At 38.4% G+C, this 24,387-nt stretch overlaps 1 protein-coding gene across 1 annotated transcript in view; it reads left to right on the top strand.

Moving 5' to 3' along the window:
- gpc5b (glypican 5b) overlaps nt 1–24,387 on the top strand; it is a 140,960-nt gene that overhangs the window by 58,362 nt on the left and 58,211 nt on the right. Inside the window, exon 7 of the mRNA XM_088913589.1 lies at nt 22,101–22,221. Coding sequence (XP_088769715.1) covers nt 22,101–22,221 — 121 coding nt within the window. The remainder of the gene's footprint in view (nt 1–22,100; nt 22,222–24,387) is intronic.

The raw sequence follows: 24,387 nt of genomic DNA, 5'->3' as shown, positions 1-24,387 counted from the left end.
TTCCATGTGCACTCAACTGAAACAGGGTTTGTCTTAGAATGCTGCAGCTGTCTCAGAAATCTGAGAATGTGCCATCTTAATCAAGAGGTTTCACGAAATCGAAATGCATTTTAGTGTTGCCCATGTCATATGTAGGAGAAAAATATTCTATATTTGAACATTTTAAGAAGTAAAGGTTAATTCCATGCTGAAAAGTAGAAAGGACAAGGAAACACAATGTTTCAGCTTCCTCTTTCTACTTTACAGCGTGGAATTAACCTTCATTTATTCTTTTTCAGCCAACACATGCTGATGTAACTCCTCACATGAACCTAAACATTTTAACTACTTATTCAAGGGAATTTAACTCCTTATTCAAGGAGTCAAAATTGTATAAGATTTTGTTGCAACCTTCCCTATTTCTGGGGGAAAAAAATATTTGCACATAGAGTTAACGTAATTTTAATGATAAATGTTCAGTTAAATGATTCGCATATACTTTAAGGCCACTTATAGGTGAAATTAAAGCCTCTGGTGGCATAATTCTCCTAGCGGCTGTTTGTTTTATCTCTAAATCATTTCCACATGTTCTGCTTTCCAATTTCTCTTCTTTTGAGTAGAACATACTGTAAATGGTGGAGCAACACAGCTTAAATTAGACAAGTTTACTACTTTTAAAATGGACACTTCTGTATGAGAATTTTCACATTCATCACCTAGTATCTTTCTACTATAGCCTAATTGAGTATTGCAAGATTCTAATTCTCTGTGGTGTGTAGTGCAGAATGGTTTCCTGGTGGTCCAAATCTAATATACTGCCCTTAAAAGGGAAATACGCCTGGATGTGACTTGAAATGCAGTTTTTATGTACAGTCAGAATCATATAATTTTGGAAGCACGTACAAAGTAGTGAAATGGTTACCAGTAAAATACACAGAACTGCAGTTATTGTATACCAATTATGATGGATTTAACCCTCAAGCATGTGTGCGCATACTTCATTTTGTTTTAAAGTCACAAAACATGTCTCTCAGTCTGATTCTGTTTAGGAGTATCAGAGTCTAAAGTGCAGCTCCATGGTGTCTGATAGTCTGCAATCTTAGTTCATTCCAAATGTTTCCCACATTTCCACTGTGTGGGTGCATGGGACTGATCTGACGGTAGTGGCTTTCTGCCTCTGCTGGTATAAATATTATTGCAGCTATTTCCTTGTGGGCAGGGCAGTGTGTTTCAGCTGGTCCTCAGCTCAATAGCCAGACTTTAAATGCTGTGGTTTCCAACAAAGAAAATTGCTGCGTGTCAGGATACAAGCAATGATGTTAGCAAAATACTTCCGTCATGTGTTTCCAGTCTTGGAGCTGTGGTGGGGCCAGGCGACAGGACTCCTGATTGTGCTGATTGCTGTTGTGTTAAATGAATATTTCGCTCAGGTGTTTACCAAGCAAGGAAAAGATAACATGCCTCAGTCTTGTTCCTCTGGAAAGTTCCACATTAAATAATATTAACGTAGAAGAGGCTGATGTCTTAGAGGTACTAGATCAGATACTGTAAATCACCAGAGCCTGATGACTTTGTATTTTTCCATCTGTACTTAAGGAAATTAGATGTTATTCATAGACTAATAAAACTCTTCCAGAACTCTCAAGACAGAAGTAATGCCCACTGGCTGGAAAATTGCTAATATAGTGCCCATTTATTTGAAGGGTAGTAATTATAATTATAGACCAAGTAGTCTGTCTTCTATCATAAGCAAGATTATGAAAACAATAATTAAAGCTAAAACAGTGGATTATCTGTATGGCAATAGGACTCTAAGAGATATCCAGCTTGGCTTTTGAAAAGGTACAGTAGGTCTTGCTGTACGCATTAGAATTATTTGAACATGCAACAGCAGAAATTAATACAAACACAGCTTAGGATATAGCAGATGTATAGCATATTTATATTTTTAGAAGGCTTTTGATAAAGTTCCTCACAGGATTAATTCTTAAACTGCAGGCAGTGGATATTCAAGATAATTCATGTACTGGGATTAAGAGGTAGTTAATGGGCAGGAAGTTTTTGTACAGATAAGAACTAAGTGCTTGAATTGGGGTGATTAGCGATGTATCACAAGAATATGTATTTTGGAATGATCTAGAATGGTATAGCTAGCAAACTTGTAAAGTTTGCAGATTATGCCAAACAATGAGGATTAACAAACATGTTAGAAATGACAAAATAAATTCATAATGACTTAGACCACATTCAAGACCACACAAACACCTGACAGATGATGTTTAATGTGGACAAGTACTTGGTGTTGCAAACAGGTAACAGAAACATGAAGCACAAAACATGAAAAAGAGCTAGAAGGGGCTACATATGAGAAAAGAAAGATGTTGACTCTTCATTTTACAGCCCATATGTGGAATCAATTAATAGGAAAACAATGCCAGGACATATAGTTAAAAGAGTGGAATCCAAATCAACAGATGTTATATTAAAATGGTACAGCACCATAGTGAGACCTCATTAAGAATACTCCTTGTGGAAATGCATTTCATCCTGAGAACAGGAGGCATGTCTTTACCTAAAGGGTTGTGGGAGTACGGAACAAGGTATCCAGCCCTGTTGTTTTTTTAGTGATAATCTAATGTCCTTCAAGAAATGTCCCAGACGAGATCCTTGAATCAATTAGCTACTGAAAAGGAAACAAATGAGCCAGATCAGTCCAATGGTCTCCACTGGTTTCTAACTATTGTTTGATGATTGGTCTAAAAGACACTGTTGCTGTGCAAATAGTTTCCACAAGGGGGAGGTCAGGGATTGCTGAAAGGCACTCTAAAGTCCCAGATTGAATGGGCACTTTGAATGAGAGAATGTAAACTAAATATATAAATGAACCGGTAATCCTTGGTTAAACTACCTTGGTTGCTTAATTGCCGCAATGCAGTTACAGCAGATTAAAATTCTTACATACATTTTATGTAAATATTTAGCAGATTTTTATCCCAAGCCAGGAATATTGTTCTACAGTTCAAGTGCACATCTTTAACGACGAATCACGCAGTATGTGGCACTGGAGACATAGACACATTTTAAAGATTATAGCGGTTGAGATAGAGTGTAATAGCTCAACACGTCTTTGAGGTAGGAAGGAGCCTAATTGCTTTGTGGTTTGTAGGGAAGGTGAAGGATTCTGAAGTTAAACCTCTTTAACACGAGGAGTCAAAGCAGGGATGCTTGAACAGGAGAAACATTCACGTGGGGCTTGACTGTTATATGTTAGCTAAAAGTTTACAACAAAAATGTTCATCTTCATCGTCTCAGATTACTGAATTTCAGTGTATGAGCCACTAGAGAAATCATTTTATAGAGTCTAGTTAATATGAGGCCAACTGGTTTCCCAACAAAGAGCCTGTTCACAGGATTTTGCCTGGAAGTTTATGACCAAAACATTTTTTTTAAAATAAAAAATTCTTAAATTAATAACTTTTTTTTAGTTAAATCAAACTAATGTATCAATGTATTTATATATTTCTAATTATAGATATTACTGTATTTCTGAAGAGCTGGTTATAAACTATGTGTAAACAAGTGAACTGTGGATATTAACCCTGCTCCTGAAATTAGTCTCCAATGACCTTCATGATAAAACAAACAGCACTGTCGTTTACACAAGCTTTATAAATAAATGAACAGGGTAACGTGAGGAGTTACTGAGATTATGTATATGGTTACTTGTTTCTCACTCTTTGATGTGAATCATATAAAAACAGGATGTTGTTAGTCACTCTGTGAACACTTGAAGTTCCTTGTTGGGAATGCGATCAGTGGCTTAGAGTTACAGATGGGGAACGTGAAGGTGAACTGTCACTGTAGTCTGTCTTTCCATAGTGAAGACTGTAACAAAGGAGCAGAAGGAGTGGTTCTGTTGTGTCTACACTAATGGCAGATCTCTGATTCCTCTATCTCCTGGTGCAGTCCCCTCTCTCCCTCCCCACTCTCTTTTCACTTCATTAACTTAATGCTGAATTGCAGATATTCTGTAACTGCTGCCCTAGGAGCTGCCCAGAATGAACACAGAGACATGCATGACTGATGTCAGTAAAGACTGGCTGGGCCCATGTCTTTGCCCATACAGAATGGGCACAGTGACAATAAATAGCCAAGGTTTTTGGCTTCATATCAAGGGTTTTGGGGCACAGTTATGCAAATCTCAGGATATGAGATCAGCATGATTGCCTGGACCAGAGTAATTTTTTCCTCCTTCCAAAGCAATGACAAAATTAAAGAACTATCCCTGGCATTCACGGGGCATTCAAGGGGCAAAAAATAGACTATATTGTACAACCTACTGGGTGTTGTGCACTTAAAAATTGGTCTTAATTTCTGAAACCTCCCCTTTATATATTCAGGCTTAGATTTGTTTTTGCTTCCTCATATTGGTTTTGAGGTGGTTGGTTTTTTTGTGTAGGTTACATTTAGGAAGCTGGGACAGAGAAAACATTGCAGCTTATCTGCACAGATGTTCGTCATCTGTCAGCAAAGCTTGCAAAATCCTCTGATGCAAATAACAGCCAAAACAAAGTCTTCACCCTAACCATGCAAGTAGTTCAGACTGAATGTTTCCACTTTTACTTATGTAAACATTAACATTCTCAGGCAAGACAGAACAATCTTGTATTTTCAAATAGATTTTTAGTATTTCTGTTCGTTAATGTGCAGCATGTCTTTACTCTCAGAAAGAATAATAAACGAATTCTGTGGAATATGGTAATAGAAAAAAACCTGTTCACTCATGTTTTAGCAGGAGTAGGCTATGAATACCACTAAGCACTGTGCTAATTTGTTGCTATGCACAACACTCCTTTAATTAGTGTTGCAAAGCACTGGGATGAAGCATGCTTATGTTTTTCGTGCATCTGACTGCTCTGAAGCCTTTTGTCAAACCACTTGTCATCTTAAAATCCATTTCTTTAGCATGCTTGCTCCAACGTGCCTTGCCTTGGGGACCCCGGTGATGATAGGGCACTTTTATCCTGCTGAGCTTTATAACCTGTTTGTAATTATAGAGCAGAAAATCTGAACAAAAGGGATTACTAAATATGACTTTTATGAGCCGTTTTACAAGATTTGTGTGCATTGAAACTTTAAGAGACATTGTTCAAAAGTTTTCTCATTAAAAGTTAGATGTACACTGCCTCATGTTTCTGTATCAGGGATATCCAGTCAATAAGGAAGAGACTCAGCTCTGGTAATCCTGAGGCTGGAGTTGTTTAGGCCACAGCTCTGGCAGAGATGGAAATTCAGCTGCTTAATATGGTACAAGACACAACTCCCCCTATCAGTGGATCTCTCTGTTTTCTTCACGAATGAAGGTGGATATAACACAACAAAGTACTTTATGTGAGATATGTCTTAAAGTAATTAGTTGGCACCACTGAATAACAGTTTTGTTTCAGTGGGAAAGCTGGCTTTCAAGCCTGATATGTGAAGAAAAAACGATATGGCGCTTATTGAATAACAATTGAGTTTGTTGAATTTTAAGTTATTTAAGAGGACTTTCTGATGATCAGTTCTTGATTTTCTAAATGTCATGTTCAGGAAATGACAACTTCAGAAACAGATGGACTTCCTTAATAGAAAGTCAGAGAGAGTGATGAGCCATGACAGACTGTTTATTTTCCTGAGCTGAGGGAGTGGGTGGGGAGCTACTTTGATAGTGTTGCAGGCAGCGCAGTTTGTCTCCCACAGAGCAGGGCCCATCTCCCAGGTGCTCAGCCATTGCTGGAGAGGCTGGAAGCTGCACTGTTTGATGAAACCTTGCAGAGAGAGGAATTAGGCACAGCAGCAGCACATTCTGCATGGAGGGGGTGAATATCCACACCATTATTAAAACATACTGTAGCTCATTCAGGCATTATGAGGAAACCAGCTGAATGTTTCATAAAATCACCTTGTCGTAGTTGATGGGCACTAGTTGAAACATGAAAACTTACTTTAGATCGGTTCTGCCTAAAAGCTCAAGATATCTCATGCACCTAAGCCTTTTACCCTCGTTCCCCACTCCCTTCCCCTGCAAATTATGCTGTGAACTTCACCTCCTTTTGTAAACTAGTATGTCCTGAATTGAGATGCCTATTAATCGTATTCACTGCTTACCCTAAATCATAAATCTCCACTAATCCAGCGTTTTCAAAAATAGTATTGTATTACAATTTGAAAAGACTTCATCATCTAACAGGATGTTTCCAAAGATCTCATCCAAAGTGAATAGAAATGTAAAATCTTTGTGTGGGAGACGCGCATTAAATTTAAGCCCATTTAATTAACTCCACTCAGAAAGGCAGGCCTGTGTTTCAATGAAGACTAGTTGCTTCCAGAACAGGCATGCATTTGGATTCTACAAGAATTAGAACTGAAGTTAACATCAGATTAGTTTGCTCATCAAGAATAGCCCCTGCGGCATTCAGGTGTGGTAATGGCACAAAGACAAACTGCAAGAGAAAGATAACTGGCTTGAGAATCTGTGGGCAGGGCTGTCAGAGATGGTCTCCTCACCAGCCTTCACTCTGGGATGCTGGCTGGAGGCTTTCAGCTGCACACTGTCAGGGGTGGGCGAGACTTGCAGTGTTACCCCAGACATCTCTTCCTTACAGTATGTCAGAAGCGCTTCAACCACGAGGCCACCCTGCTGTCTTCCTCCTCTGTGATGTTACCCCAGCCCATGCCTTTGTGCAGGATTGGTAATGTAGTGGAAAATTACAGAAGGAGCCAACCCTAATTCCTTATTCATCACCGCGGTATTTATATTAAAAAATGGTCATTTCAACATTCCAGTTTGGGCTGTTCTAATTATTAACTATTATAATCTATTCTAGGACACAGGACTGCCAACTGGAAAAGGTAAACAATTTCCGTGCCTTAGTTTGATAGTCACAGATAAACTTCACCTCCTTTTATAAGCTAGTGAGAGAAAATAGGAATTAGCTAGGGAGATCCCTTCGTACTGTAGGTGCCTGATGGCTTGCAGTGATGTCTGCAGGAGACGGACTGCGTCTCCAATCTTCATGAACTATTCTGCATATGGAACTTGGCAAATTCAAGGAGTACATCTATTTCTCTATTTCTACAGAGATGACGTGCAATTCCAAACTTAGTGGGCATATAATAAAAATATGTACAAAAAGTGATAAAGAAATTGCCTTTTTCTTTAACACTATGCTATACATGACAAATAATCGATTCTACTGTCACACCACTACAGATCTTTAAATACCTTATTTAAGAAAACTGCCAATTAATTTGTTCGCAATTATTCATGTCTAATGCTATTATAAATCAAGGGCACCCCGAGGGTTTGTCATTTTTATTGAATAATAGTATAAGGTTCTAAATATGTTTCTTTTCAAATAAATGTACAGTACATTCTGGCAGTGAATGCATGTAGCTGACACGAGAGCACTGTTGTTCTGGCTGCTGTTTGACAGTGTTTGCAGCAATGTATAAGCTTAATTTTGCAGCTACAGTATGTTTGCATCTGTCTTTTCTGATAGTTTCTCCTGACCTCCTGGGGCTCTCTAACAGACTGATAAAGATCAATACTCTGTGTGTCAAACCTTACTACTACCTTGTAGACATGGATGAAGGTAAATTGACCAGCAGTCTCTCTCCACTCCTTGCCTATTGTTCCATTCATGATTTGAATAAGCTTTAATGAGTTCAGCAGTTTCCTGACGCTACCCATTTTCAGGACGTCATGTTCAAAAGACTGTAAAATGGACAAAGACAGAAAGAAAGGAAAGCAAAGGAACCAGACAGTAATCTCAGCCCTGGACACATTGAAAGACTGACCGCAGCTGCCACAGCTAGAGGGCGGTGTGGTAGCAGAGCATGTTCTCTGGCCTTTTCCTCGTGATCGAAAAAGCAGCAGGGCCTGCCAGAAAGCTGTACCATGTAGTTGAGGTCTGACGTTTGCATTACTCGTCGGTAATTTAGAAGTGTTTTCTTATGCGGGTTCGGATAAATTTGTACTGGTCGTGGAGACTATGGCAGTGAAACAAACAAACAAGAAAAGGGCTCTTGCTTTCCGTTTTAATCCAGACATTCCAGCATAATTGCCTCCCTATCGTGCTTGGTTCCCACAGAAAGTGAACTGGACTGTTTTGTTTTTGTTGTTGCATCATGAGCAGCTGATTCCAATAAAGTGTGTTTTTTTGCAGGCGTTGGGTCAGTTTTAGTGCATGACCCTTGGTAAAGTATTAAAAACGTCCACTTCTCACTTGTGGAAGGCCAGAGAAAAAACCTCCCTCCTTGTCATATCCATTTACTGAATGATGCATGCTTTTATATAAGGTTTTATACTTGTATGTATGATTTGGGAGTCCCGGAATTCCACAGGTTTGATCATTTTCCAAGGTCTGAAACAGCATTTGGTAGACAGGCAGGTGGCATTTTTTTCTTTGTTCACAAAAGTCTAACCCAGAACTGGCAGGGGACATTTTGTTGTAGAATGTCAGATGAAATATTATGCTAATTTACTATTACTGCTGTGGACATGAAAGATCCCAGGAGCTTTTGTTTTAGCTTTCTGACGATGGATGAATTGTAAGGAGCAGTGATGGGAGCAGTAACTTGGTCTTGATATTTCACTTTAATTGGTTTCATTCCTCTGATACAGTGAACCAGATTTCCTAAGTTCAGCAGTGTGAGAAAGTTTCCCCCTATGTTTTTTTAAAGAGAACATATAAGCTGTCCTTTGTTGCAATGCTTGGTGTGAGTGACTCAGATGTAATTAATATTTTCACTTATTGGCAGGAAGTTCTGGAAAATTGGTTTCTTTTAAATTCCCTTCTAGAAAAAAAGCTGATGGGAAACTGTAAGCATGTGATTTCGAGGGACGGGTTAAATGTACGTAGAGCCCTCAGTACATTTTGAGAACTAAAATGTGCTGTATATAAGACAGACACCTCTTGTGCAAAACAGGGATTTAAAACGACAATAAACAAGAAATGTAAGCAAATTAATGAAAGTGCCACTCTATCAGACATCCGTATCAACAGGTTTATGATATGATTTTAACCACAGGAGACACACCTAACTCATGAATCAGGGTAGGTAATTAAACAAGGCTAAGGATGGGTTATGCCATGAGAGGGAATTTGTTTGCAGAGAGTAGTTCTATCCCTGTAAATTCTTTAACTGGAATACACGCAGAATAACAGCCAAGGCCTTTGCAAGCTGTTTCACAATAATGAGGGCAATGTTTGCTCTGGTTTTAAAAATACATCAATTTACCTTGAGACCTTTTCCTAGAATTGCATGTCGTAAAATGCTCCTTTAGTACACTGCATCCTTCCTCTGGAGGTGTCTGCCAGTTATTGACAGAGAAGTTCTCCTTCCCCTCTCCTTCACATCTTTATTGAAGACACCTTTGCTCTCTCTGGGTTTGACTTAACAGTCTGCCTTTAAAACCACTGTGGTTGCACTCAGTATGGCTACAGCTCTGGTTTTTCTTACTTGTGAGCCACACTGTTCTTTTTGTTCTGATTTGACTGAAGATTTAGTTGCAATATGTTTTCAGTAAAGGCTCAAACTTTAAAGTGCTTTTTTATTGACGCCTTTATTGACGGTTGGTTAGCACCGAGCTAGTTATTTAAAACTTCGCTTTTATATGGCCCTATTGTGAAAAATAAATGATTGGTTCATCAATTTAGGTAGCAAAAAGCATTGCTCCGTTGTTTCATTATGAGGTCTCGTCACATCCAAGGTATTTTTTGCCTCCTTACAGTACAGGGATACTGTGAAATTAATAAGTATCCATTTCAAATGAGTTGCTTTCATCATCGATTTGCACCAAATGCAATTTAGAAGGGAAAATGAGAGAAGGCAACACGTAGCCTCAAATCTTTGTGCCCAAGTGTAGATGCATACATCTAATGAGCCTAATTATCACAAGGATTTGGTGCTCATTCCCTGGTCATTGAACTCTGCAGGTGCAACCTGTCACATCGGGGGGTTCTGACAGCTTCGTCCTTAGATGTCACACTCAGCAGCCAAGGAGGGTTTTCTCGAAGCATGCCTGCAAACATTTTCACAGTCATACTCCTTAACCCCTGTTATGTATTAAGGACTGGAGTATTACCTGAACCTGCTGACATATACAGTCATGTAGAAAGTAATGTAGAGCCTACCTCAGCTTTGAATTCATCGATTTTTGGAGCCGACATGGACCTGCAAACGTAGAGTATGTCTAAAACATTCATTAGTTGTACGTGTGCATAGATCTTTCTCTCCTGGCCAATGGAACTTCCTGGTGATTCTTCTTGTAGGAATGTGCTGTCGCTTCCATTGAAGAGACATATGTTTCCCACATGGGTATCTGTCCCTACCCCTGGTCCCGGGACACTTGTGATTCTCTTGGAGCTTGGCTGTGCTGTGATTGCCTGAGTTCAGTGTCAAAAACCCCTTTGAGGTGTGTCCCTACCCTGCACTGCACCGTAGCCATACCAGTCTGCGTCTTGCCCTGTCTCTCTTTCCTATGTTCATACCTTAGTTTCTCCATCTGGTATTCTCCGCTAAAGTGATATGTGATAAGTCGTTGATAACTTAAGATAATCCACGACAAAGAAGAAAGAACGAATACATCTCAAACTAAAAAAAAAAACAACAAGTGCATAAAAAAATAATCAGAAACGTTTCTGAAGTTTTTTGGGGAGCGGTTTTCTTTATCTTCGCCATTATTTCAGTTGCTTTTCATATGTGCCTTGTGTCCTGATGGGAGTGTGTTTATCTTGTGTTTTGGCAGCGCTGCTTTTTTATGTGTCTGACTTTGCCCACTGTTGTTACTCCTCCAGCTTTCGGTTCCCATAGAGCTGTCAGAGTCTGAGATCCTCCCTCCCTCAGTTTGTGGTCAGGGGACTGTCCTGTGTGAATACCCAGCACTCTGCTGCTCATTAAACAACAGCTGTGTGAATTTTGGTCATATGCTTGCATTTGAAGGGGGGTAGAGGAGTGGGGATGAATGAAGCCACTATTAAATGACCCAAGTCCCATACTGAAAAGGACTGATTTAGATTTGATAGCAGGTCAATTAATGGTTATATCCAGCTGAAGCTATCATTTGACTTTTTTCAATTACAGCCATTGTTTGAATAAGCTGCAATTACAGAAAGAAGGTGAGCAAAAAGCATACATTAAATATAAAAAACACATGGTTTGTAACATTCCACAGACCTCAGCTGCAAACATGACCATACTCCTTCACCAAAGGTGTCAGTGCAATATGGTCATATCATACTTCGTCATACTTTTGAGCGAGTCTAAAATATTATCTTTCTGTTACCACAAACACTTAGGAAAGCCTTTCATAAAGGGTGGCTTCAAAATAAAGTCATTATAAAGGAAATCACACCCATTTTGCAAGTTTACATCATTGTTTTTCATTTAAGCAAAAGAAATGACTTATATAGTAAGATTGTATTGTATGACATCATTTAGATCATACCTGATTTTGTTTGCCTTAGGAGGAAAGTGTCATATCCTTCATACATGAAAGAGTGACAATTTCCAGAGTGACAATTTATGAATGCTACAGACTAATTTATAAATAACTTCTGCACAACACAGCATGTTATTTTTCTGTTAATTCTTCTGAGATTTATTTAATCACTAACTGAGTCATCTAACAGCAGCGATATTTGTAACTGAATTACTGAAATACTTTGGAATGCTTTGAAAGGGGGAAATATTGCTTGATGTACCTAAACCACAGAGATAACAGGACATACCTGAAGCAGTGTCAGATCTATGGCACATATACCCACAGTGAGGATTGTATGCCGTTTTAAAAGCCATTTACAAATATAATAATATACTATTACTATAATCTACATTCGTTTTATTCCTAGCCTGTATACATGAAGCTCTTCAATGCAAAGAAGACCCTATATTCAAATTACTTCTGCACTACATACTAACCTAAAGGGGTTCCAGCATGCATGTATTTTAAATATAGGTCCCTAGGCTTCTAAATTATTGTTATTGTGTAAAGGATATCCCTCAATTTTCCTTAAAACCTTTATTATGGGAAATTGTAGCACATTAATAATATTGTGCTTGTGGGAATGGTTATTGCCCTGAATTCAGTAAAGAGGACATCATTACTAAGGAGGTATATTTCCCATTTGGTACAAAATAACATGTATTTGATTTTTGATGTTCAGGAGAAAGAATCAAGACGCATAGGAAACATAAATGTGTGTTTTCTTCAGGACCATGTACATTCAGATTCCTGGCTCTTGAGCCCCCAAAACCTGGCTGTTTATGTCTTATTGGTTCAAATGGCATAAGTGCACTACACCCTTTAAATCCTTGTTTGTTTCACAGATATAAATCCCATCCTGCTATTATTCCACAATTAAGAGCCTACAGCATGAAGCAGAATGCCTGGTTCCTAGCTGTGAGATCTGAGAACAGAATCAAGTGATAGTTTGTGGGACGTCCACCTTGCAATTTATTTCTTCCCTTACACTGTATTCAGCAACAGTCTATGTGCAAGGCCTGTAATTTCTAGATTTGGTGTGCGTATTCTAGTGGTTTGATTTTGTTTTGTTTCTTTCACCCCATCAATTACAGATACTCTTTCAGATTCAGGTTTGATAATGGCATTCTTCTTTATCCTGTTTCAAACTCTGCCGTTGTTCATTATGAGGTTAACCGTAGGTCTTGTGGGAAGATGTGGTTGTAGTCTTTGGAAGTTTCTTATATTTATACAAATCTATATTTTCTAAGTGTCGGATGTGTTTTGGTTTATACCCTTATTATTCTGTCGACCCCAGTATAATATATAGACTTGGAAATTGTTGTAATGACATAGTTCACTGTAAAAACAAAAAGGAGTGGATTTTGTATTTTATAGAGATGAAGACCTACATGCATTTAAAATTCGAACCTGGTGGTAGTATTAAGCTACCCAACAGAATATTGTGCATCTGATGACCTAACATTCAATTCAGGATCCTTATGTTCTTAATATTCCCCGAGGGCCAGAGCAAACCAACTCATTAGCCTCCTTTAGAGCTTGACCTGTTAACATTAACAGTTGTAGTTCTGCCAGCACCTGATTTTGTTATCCACACTATCCACTGTACTAAAATCCCCTCATACATGGAGATGGAATCATGATGGTTAAGTGCTTTTTAACCATTTTCTACAGGACAAGAAACACACAGAAAATGATTGCTATTTATTTTGATACATTCTTATATTTTCTTATGATTTTCTAGTCACAAAACAAAAGGTATTTCAGTCAACAGTGTCATCTGGACTATCTGGACCACATGCCATGTACGTTTATTATATCTCATTGAGATTTGATTTATATGTGGTCTCTTATTCTGGACTAGCCAGGATTTTACAGTTTGAGAAGTCCTTGTTGTCTAGAAGAGATGCTCCCTGTGCAATTTACAGGCCCAGGGACCAGAGCTGCTTTTTGTTGCTCTAACAAGAGCAGAATTCCAGGACAGAAGATTGTTTTATCACACACAATATTTGTTTAAATTATTTTTTAAACCAATAAATGTAGCAGTATCTTTATTACCACTTTCCTTTGAAAAGGATGGCTGAAACATCAGACATGCTGTGCTGTGTGTGGTTTTTCTGCAGGATATATCTTGCACAGAGGCAGGTCTGACATGCTCGGGCACTTTTGCTCTCAGCAGACTAAATTACAGTCTTTGTGGCTTTTTATAATATTTCCTGGTCTCTATGTAAAGATTATAAAAAATTAATTTTATTTTTTATTTTGGGGGGATTTTCTTTGTTGCTGTATATCCATCCAATTTGGAATTGCCAGTTTTTGCCTCAAGTCCCAGCAGCATCGCCTCTACAGCACCAGGACAATTAGAATGTGCAGTCAAGCTCCACAATGACCATGGGGACTTGGATTATGGGGCACTGATTGGATTATGGTGCCTCTTTCGATGACCTCACCACAAGCCTGCAGGCATCTGGCAAGTCATAGAAGTGGCTCTTTCGTTGAGAGTCGAGAAAGCCCTGCCCAGCTTATCCCAACCCTTCATCTGGTGGCACTCCAGCAGTTACACATCACTGTCTGGGGACTCCTAATCAGTCTGTGCCATGACCCAGCCTCAAACTTGCAAAGTGTGGGCCATAAAGCTGTGCTTGGTTGTGCCACTTGGGAGCTCTTATCAGAAATTAGATTTGAGTAAAAAAAAAATCTGTGTTCTGCCTTCATTACAAACATGCTAGCTTAGTTCCAGTGGGAATATAACCTGTATGTTGAAACTAACGCTAAATAATTAAAAACAGCAAACAACAAGTTTGTTTTTCTATGGCATATCAAAAAGGGGCTTTGTGTATTTTAGGATTTGGTAGGACAAGTTTCTTGAATAGTATTGTGTCTCGGGTGGCTGCCACTGCATACAGCTGGAAAAGAGTATCTTTTGAAAAGTCTGCCTCAGTAGTTTATGTTGAGACTATGCTGCATTAGATGCAATCCCCTTTCCCTGACAGCCTGCCTGCCCAATGATATTGCCCTTTTAATGAAATCAATACTGTCTATTGATCAAAACTGTCAGCCTTCTCATATTAAGAGCCTTTTGAAGATAACAGTTGGATACCTTCCAGGCAACAAAGTGAAAACAAAATGATGACAAAACCCCCCAAAAAGCAACAAGAAACAATCTAGTTTTTTTAAAACAAAACTTTTAAAAGTTTGGTTCTAGTTTTTAAAGTTCAGCATTGCTGGATGGAATTTATTTTTGCAGTCTAGTTAAAGGTAATTTTAAAAAAATATAATATTCCGTAATGTACGTTTTTCCATTCCAATTTATAATTGGTTGTCTTCCATAGTGTGCTCTGTGAAGCCCTTCTCATTTTTCATACTGCATATCCCACAGCATTCACAGCAGAGTATAGCCAAATGGTGTGTTAATGCTGTTCTCATTGATACCTTTGCAAGTTCTCAGAAGCCTACGAAACTGCAGGGGTTACTACTGTGCAACCAGACAAAGATACCTGACTGGACTTGTATCCACCCAGCCATGCTTGATTAATTTCTCGAACCTGTGTCACCTGGATCAAAAGGTTCGACATGCACTGCAAGAGAGCACATTTTTGGATGGGCCATGCAGTAGCCCCCCTTTCAAGAACAATAGGGGGAGGGAGAAAGAAATCAGCAAAGAGAGATATACAGGGAGTACTCTCAAAAAGGGGGAAGAAAAACATCAAAGAACCAGGCAATTGGATCGTTAAGCTTAAGAGTAGTAGGAAAACAGTGCAAAAGACAGAAGCTACTGCATTAGCAAGGCATTATGCCATAATTCGAATCGTAGAAACATGGCTAACAAAGTGGTGGGGAGTCATGGAAACAGGGCTAACAGGAAGTAATGGTAAATAAATGTGAATACATTTACTGTAAATAAATGTGATTAATTACTTTGTGTTCTGGAGAGGCAGGAAAAACGGAAGAAGTGGAGGCACTATGTATCAAAACGCATTCATGTACAGGTACACATTACTGCACCCAGAAACTATATGAGTCAGAGTTATAAAAGTATAGTGGTGTGGTGTGCTCTACAGACAATCAGATCGATCAATTATAAAACAGTCCTATATAATGCAATCGGGACCATACAGTATATGTAATGGAAGAAGGAATCATGGGAGATTTTAATATTCCTCACAAAGAATGTGAATAATTATTGGCATCTGAAAATGAAATGTTTTGACATGGCTAGCTACAGACATTACCGAAATATTAGGTAACTGTGATCGTAATATTGTATGCTTTAAAGAAAGGTTTCAGGAAAGCTGGCTGATGCAAAGAAACAGTTAACAAGAATTAAAAGTGTATAGCTTACATATGGAATCAGCTGAGCAAAGATGACATTTAAAATTATTCTGTTTGGTGCACAGAATACATCAATCCTACAAGTGAGTAAATCAAATTAAAGAAAACAGTGGTTGAAATGGTTAAATAAATCAATTAAAATGGGAGAAAGAAAGTACTTTATTAAATTAAACTGAAATGAAAAAGAATAAGATCCATTAAAGAAAGGGAATATGATTACAAGAATATACAAGAAGATAAAACAACATTAGAAAGACCCAAAGAGAATTAGTAAAGAACATTGCAATGAAAAAAAAATTTTTTAAGTATTACAACAGCAAAAAAACACATCAAAGGAAGAAGTAAAATTTCTTAGAAAAGATAAAAGGAAACTATTGGTGTTGACAAAGAAATTAACAACATGCCTCATATTGAGCAAATAAATATATCTATTAAATCTAATAGCCAAAGCCTACAGTAGTTGTAATTTGCCATTTGCACTTAAGGAAAAGAGATGTTATCCATAGGCAATTAAAACAACTCTTTCAGCAGTCACTTAAGATAGGAACTAAGATAGGATCTATTGTCTAGACAATTGCTAACATATCATCCAGATGTAAAAAAGTGACAAAACTGAACCACATAATTACAGACCAATAAGTCATATTCAAATTACATACGAGGTCATGGAAATTGTAATTAGGACTGCTTTAGACTGCTGTATGGCAATAGAATTCTAGAAGAGTGTCAACATGGATTTAGAAAAGGTACTGTAGGTCTAATTTAGCTTGAGCATTTCTTAAACAATAGAAGCAGTGGATACAAATAGAGTAAATCATGTGATATTGATAAAGTCGCTCATAAGATTAATTCTGAAATCATAGGTGGTAGGCATTGAATGAAATGCATGCATTAAGTTTTAAAACTTAATAGAAAACAAATGGGACAGATAGAGAATACATTTTTAGATTGGAGTGATGTAATTAGAGGAGCACCACAGAGGTCTGTATTTGTACCAGTATTCTTCCTAATTTATATCAATGACTCAGGTTGTGCTTTAAATTTCGAACTAGTGAAATCCCAAGATAAGCTACCAATTTTAGGTGCAAGTCATTTATTTTTGATGCTGTTTATGACTAAAACATCTGCAAATATGAAACTATGCACATTAATATCTGAAGATATTTTTAGTTGTATGATTAAAACTTTCCGCCTGATATCTTGTACTGCAATGTTATGTTGCACTTCCTTGTTATATTATTTACATTTTGAGGACTGTTCATTGCTTTGTTTCACTGCTTTCTTTTCAGTGTAACAATGGTGTATGCCTCTTGTCCTGTTTTTTTATCATAAATAAATACTTCTCAACTTATCTAGTTACATAAAGTATCATTAGTGAAATTCTCTGGTTACCTCTAAAAAGCAGGACTGCCAAACACTGTATACTGTAAGCTGCAAAATATATTCAAAAAGATTTAGAAAAAAGTCTGGGAAAACACCTGGCAGATGATGTTTAATGTGGTCAAGTCCAAAGTGTTACATGTAGCTAGCACGACATAAAAATAAACAGAAGATGGGGAAGCTCTGAGCTTTGAGTTGCTACTTAAGAAAAAGACTTTTGTGTTTATGTTGAAATAATTGCATCTACTAAACAACGTGAAAGAAGAAAAAATAGAACTTTATGATATATACTGTACTAATTGAGAGCAGGAGACACCTCTTGAGGCAAAGGATCTGGGAGGAGGAGAGGCAGCCATGTTGCTGAAGCTGATACTGTGACTTTTTTCAAGAAACAATGGTAGCAGCTAAATGAGCTATATGAGCCAAAAAACGTCTTCTCATTCGTCACCTTTCCTATGTTCTTGTGGGTAATTTAGAAAATGCCTAGTTTAAGGAAGGGAAAGGGAAAACTTATCTTTATCTTACAGCTTACATTTGTCGTGTTTTAAAAAGAAGAGAGTAAAAGATGATGATCCAGACAGAAAGCAATGGCCTTCTCATTTCCGTTAGATCAAGCATGTTGTGCTGTTCAGGTTCAGGACTAGTTTGGTACACTTGATGCATTACTGGATTACTGGGGAATTCCAGTTTTTTCTTCACCATTTCCATCTGGGTCATTGGGCAGCTAGGGAAGAAAATTTAAGTCTGTTAAGGCATACAAAAGACAATTTCACTGTTTTCTGCTATTTCGTTTTTCTGTTAATATAGCCATAATTAGACTTACAGTCTCCTAGTACCACATTATACAACTCACCTCATTAATGTACAGTACCTCTGGGGTTTATCGATGTTGTATCACGATGTGTTTGGACTGTTAGCGATGGACAAGCATGCTGTTTTCTAAGGCCTGATGGGGATGATTAAGTGGCTCCTACCAAGCCCTGAAACTGAAGTGATTAATCTGAGTTAGCTTTGAAATCTGTGGTCTAAATACCCTGGCTAATTAAACTGAGCACTACAAAGAGATCTGTGCAGCTTCAAGAGGTTATACTTTCAACTTGTTTTCTCTTTTGCTTCGCAGTGGCCTATTAAAGATACATTAACAGGGAATGCTTATGGCTTAGAGGTGACTCCCTTTGTTGCTTTTATGTACACTATGTCTATGTATTAGAACAGGTGGCACTGGCAAGATATAAGTTGGGCTAGATTTGCTGTATTGGCACAAGCTTGGTGAGGTCGATTTTGTGAATAGACTTGGCTAAAAATCAAGATTATATTACCCTTTTTTATCGCCCAGTGATTTGTAATGCTAAACTATGAACTGATCAGCTCCAACTTGGGAGGAAAAAGAACCGAAGGAGAGGTTGTGAAACTGAATTGACTAGTACATTACCTAGAAGAAAACATAAGAAGAGGAAGAGTTAAGTCTGGTTTCTGAGTTTTTGTCATGGCTTGCCTTATCTGGCTTTCTTGTGCAACCCAAACACAAATCAGCTGCTTTTCCATACACAGTGCTTCGTCATCTATAATTAGGGTGTCTGTAAACTGATATTAGCTAAAGTGGCAAGGTTGTTAACTCTTCCCTTGCACACCAGACTAACAAGAACCCAGTGGCTTTGCTAGAGTTCCCTGACAGCATGCTGTCCTGCCCAAGGTACCATTACGTACTGTATAATAGACAATTACACTGCTTAACAAAGCTCCTGCTCATAGACTCATTTTTCACAGTCACTTTGCTTCTGCTTGCAGGTAAAATACAATGAAATGGTGTACTCTGAGGCTGAAATAGTAGCTGAGCTGAAGTGTGGTGTTTTGTTAAGGGCTGATAACTGTCATTTGTCAACTGGAAGCCTTGAACTGAACACTCTGTCCAAAACTGAGGTGCCTGTGTTCAGGTGTGCCTGGTTCATTTTTGGATATGAATGCTTTTTATATTATGTATAAGAAATGGTGGCTTAAACTGTTGAATTTCTAAAATCAATAAGAACATTTTTGCTGTGTATGTAGTCGGAGCAATCATTTTCTTTTAACAATTAGGAATAAATGTCTTTTTAACAGTACATTTGAAATTTGATGTCAGCTATTTGTAGGGGATTAAATCCAACTCATTGTAAGGATAACAAAATAAACAATATAAATCTATGAGTTAAATCCATTGCAGTCTCACACCTAGTTAAATTACAGTGATGGCAAACTAGGCGAGCTTGTCCTACAGCGCACTCAAGCACACAAACCCTGAAAAGAGCTCCTTTATTAAACAGCTACTGTATTCTACTAATGACTTGCAAGTGCTGAGAAGTTGAGAGGCTTTCAGATCACTTCCAGCATTAAACACTACAGATAGTGGGGAAAATGACTTATTTCAGTGATTGGGCCTCCCAACCACTTTTAGTTTGTTTAGGCTAGGAAAAGCTATCATAAGTGTACACCAGTTAAGTACATGAAAGGATTTCATTGAACTGTTTCATTCTGTATATGTACTTTTTCAATGGAAACAGAATCTTTAAACAATCAGAACAGAGAAGTGATTCGGTTTTTATGTATTTTTATGTCCACATGACACACTTCAGGCTTTTCAGGTCCCATTACTTATCTCCTATTTTTTAACTGTCAAAAATATAAATATTCAGCACTTGACTCTTCTGTGCAAAGGAAGTCACAGATAAAGCATTGAAATACCAAACCTAAAACCAAGACACCGCTTAAGCTAAGGGCAACATCAAATATGTGCTGCTAAATGCTATGGATTGTTGTTCAATTGCAGTCTAAGAGCCACTTTCTCAGTACAAGGCTTTGCCTGCATTGACCTTCTGTAGGCTCCTTGTATATGACAGCAATTAAATCCTTAGACAAGTCAGATACTCTTAATTAGCTCTCCACTCTGTACAGTGAGATTCCTCTATTCCATACCCCGAGCTATAGGCGACTCAAATGTGGACCCAACTGGGCTCCAGCTGGGCTTCAGGGCTTTTAAAACCCAGCGAAACCATGGTGGTGTAAATACTGCTTCAGAGTGAAGCAATGTTGCCTTATTATTTTGGCCAAAGCTGGGGCTTTGCTTTGTATTGCAGTCACTCCAGCTGCCTGTGTTCTTCCACCTTCTCCTGAACCCAGTTCTGAAGTGGGCAGACTGGAGGGCCAGTGGTGATTAACAATGCGTTCCTGAACGTACTGTATTGATTATGACTGCTCTCTGTAGGCTACCATCAGAGGCACCGCTGAGATGATTAGAATTTTTATTGACTTATTTTTCTTCTAGGTATCCTTTTTTTTTAAATGGCCATTTCTAGGTCACGGTAATCAATAGGATTTTAACGACTCCTGTACAGAGCCTCTACCAAGACACTGAAGTCAGACTTAGAATGTCACCCATACATGCATTCTAGCATTTATAATTACCAGAAGCCTTCTGGGTCTCAGTTATCAAATAGAGTGAATGAAGAGAAATACATAAAGATCTGGTTGAAAGGGGATCTTGGTGTCTTTCACCGTTGTTGTTTTTTGGGAGTATATGGTGTCTATCACCAAACCTGTGGCAACTATTGTCTCCCTGTCCATCAGAGCACCAGTGTGTGTGAGCCCTGAAATCTAGTTTGGCTGTAGGGCTAACACTCTAGGAAACCCATAGACTGGTTAACCCAGCTCTAGAAAGGAACACTCTTTGTTGGTACAAAGTACATTAATAGATGTTACCCAGTGAAGATAGTTGACTTTAGTTCTGCATTTAGATTGATGGCTATCAGTTGGAGATTATTTGGAATATTGAAGTGGATGTTGGCTTATTAAATGTTGTGGATAACAACAAAATATGGTATGCCATCACACTGAATACACTTGTATATATGAATATACAGTTATTGGTGTATTTCTCATCAGATGTAATTGGCATCCTTATGTCAATGTAAATGATTAATTAAAAAGTCAACTAGGGTATCCTGGTTGAAACGCAGTGGCATCCTTTCACTTCAAACTGCAATAATGAGCTAACGGTCAATGATTTGTCCTTTCATTGCCCTAATAAACAAAGAAAAATCATATAAAAACGTTAGCTCATTACAATGTGCAACAAAACATGCCAGCTCAGTTCCCAGAGAACAAACTATTTGACTTTATAATTAATCATTAATGTTGGTGAAGTCGGCAGTGCAAACTTTATTGATCGCTTCTTCTGCACAGATATGTCCAGTTTTGCTTAAATATATAATGGGATGTCAAGCACAAAATACATCACTTTAAATTGAAAAGGCTTTTTGATGTTTTGAAATTATAAGGCCAAACTATTTATAATTAACATTTAAATGTTTTATCATTAGACATCTTTGTAGCCTGTGATGAATTTTCTATAGAATTATATTTAAAATAATTATATTTCGATAGAATATGTTTACAAATCTGGAGTTTTTTTTATCTTATTCACTTGGAAGATGTATTTATGTGTAACTGTCATAGCAATGAAGGATCTTACTCATAATGCACCTGCCATGGCAATTATAGCTCAAACAGATATCTTCAGGAACAGTCTCCTTCTTTTTTGCTTATCATGAATTGAGGAAACTGACATGAAATGTGTTGTCTTTTCTGTAATCTGGGAAATCCTACAATGTTTTAGCATGGCCGCCTGCCCACTGCTGCCTCAGGTGTGCACACTGACGTGATTTTCTTTTGCCACTCATTAAACATCTGGAGACAAACTGCTGGATAATACCAGAAAGGTGACAAGAAGTGTGTCTAAAATTCAGCATGTGAACTAAGCGGGATCTTCATGTGCCAACGTTTTTCCACCAACAAAACAAGAATAAGACGGCTTCATCTCTCACTCCCTCTCTCTGTTTCTGTCCCTCAGTTACACGGGTCGACTTGTTGGCAATGGCATTCTGGCGCAGAAGCAGAATCCAGAGATGAAGGTCAGAGGTCCCGATCCCATGCTTTCTGAGCTGAAGGAGAGGTTGGAGCACTTCAACCAGGTGAGGCTCACTGGAACCTGCTTTTGAAACCATACTATTCTGACTTTATCACTACTGCTGGGCCAGACGGGTGTATGCACGTTTCTGTATCCCAGAGCCATAAAGATGTGATGTGTATTTTCGTGCAGTGAAACAATTTGTGTGGAATCCTAAACCCTGGACTGTAAGGCATTGCATTAAATGACCTGTAGGGTTGTGGCCTATTGATGGTGCTCCCACTCTCTCAGTTAATTAAATACAATGATACTCTCCACTGGCGTACTGTTGGAAAGAACTGGATATACTGTAAGTGTGGGTGGCGATGACAGTAACAGATCATCTGGGCAGCTCATGTGCGTCAGTGCAAATAAAAAGGAAACAAATCCTGGTGCTTCCAGGTCTGCTGAAAATTGCGTGGCACTGGACAGTTCGTCTGGCTGCAGTCAGGTGTCAGTGTAGAGTCTGCGTTTGGTATTTTAGCTTGCGTGGAGAGTCTGTTGGTGAGGGTGAGTGAATCAGCAGAGGCCACATGATCACGCGCTCTCATATGAGTCAAGCATGGAGAACAAACAAGGTCAGTGTGCACCATTGTAATCAAGGGAAGTATTAGAGGTAATATTTACAACATTACCCAGGCGATAATAAGATTCATTTGCTGAATCTCTGTTCCCTTTTATTTTACTTGTCAGTGCTTCTGCTTGAAATAACATTCTTGTTTACCTTTTTAACAGCCTGGGAGACCTTTCTCACTGGACATTCTCAATGATATGACTCTTAAATGAAAGGATTAAACAGGCATCTCAATTAAAATGCCATCTTGTCAAGTCAAACAAAAGAACTGAATACAAGGTTGCAATTATTTGAAATATCTGTAAGGTAAAATACAAAAATATGTATGAAAAATACAGGTAATAATAATATTAATGTTAATAATTTAGTTTCTGTTAATGTAGATTTAATTCTCAAGTGATTCTGTCCAGAGTAAACACATGGAGTAAATTCTTCTTTGGCTCGTCGAAGAGAGTGCCAGGTCATTTCATGGAATCGTTTTTTTTAGGATATCTTTCCTTTGTCTAATACGCAGATTTTTCGGAATAGACTGTCTGCTCCTAGAATGCATTTACTATGACTTCAATGAGCCACCCACATCAAATATGAGAGAAATGTACAGATACCACAGTTCCCTGCAGTTACTGAAAAGGGAAATCAAGTCAAAGTAAAGTCTGACTAAATCATAATGCATCATAATGCACAAGCTGTGCTCGGAAAACAGTGATTTAGTTAAATGCCCACTGACTATTAATTGAATGCAATCTATTCTATTTAGTAATTCCCTCCCCACCTCCAATGGCTCTCCTGTTCAAATCAGGCAATTGTGTCTGTCTCAGAGGACGAGGTTTGTACAAACAAGATTATCCTTCCATAAAAGAAACGAACCGCATCCTCTCTGCTGATCGTCTGTCCATCGCTCAGCCTGCCAGCGTGCCTACAGAACTTCAGTCTGCAGCCATTACATGGCTGGGAGGGCACACCTTGCTGACTGACATAGCAACCCTCGCTAACCCCCCCCCCACACACACACATCTCAGCTGGCAGCCGTGTCAAGCTCATGAACCAAACCCCCGCTTGTTGGCTGAACACGGGCTCCTGACAGAGAGAAGCTGCTGTACAGTCAATGCACTGATCCAGCACACGGCTCTCTTCCTGTATTAATAAGAGCCTGTCAGCAGCCGAACCCTGGGGGAGAAAGTAATATCAAAACTGAAGCTCATTGTGATTTTTTTTTCCAGCAGATCAAGGCTTCCCCTTAGTATTTAGTATATAAGTATCCTAATTAATATTAAGTAGAAATTTTACTTTTATTAAAACTGTTTTTGCTTCTGTAGCATTTGACCAGCTTCTTTGGTGACAATGAGAAAGACAAAATAAAATGTCCAGACTGAGATCCCTGGACAGCTGTGAGGTGTTATAATCCATGGGGCATTCTACAGGCAGGAAGAAGAGACTTGAAGAGACCCAGAACCTGAAAAGCTCACTGTGAGAGTTAGAAACAGCAGATTACCTCAGCTTCCATGGGATTTAAAAAGCACGTTATGATGAAGCTTAAAGGAATTGTTTCTGCTGTCTCTTTTTATTACTTACTGTATTTTCTTGCATGTTCCATGTCATGTTGCATGCATACTTAGG

This window comes from Atractosteus spatula, chromosome 4, assembly GCF_055471065.1.
Source record: "Atractosteus spatula isolate fAtrSpa1 chromosome 4, fAtrSpa1.hap1, whole genome shotgun sequence".
NCBI classification, from domain to species: Eukaryota; Metazoa; Chordata; class Actinopteri; order Semionotiformes; family Lepisosteidae; genus Atractosteus; species Atractosteus spatula.
This window is presented reverse-complemented; position numbering and strand designations above follow the sequence as displayed.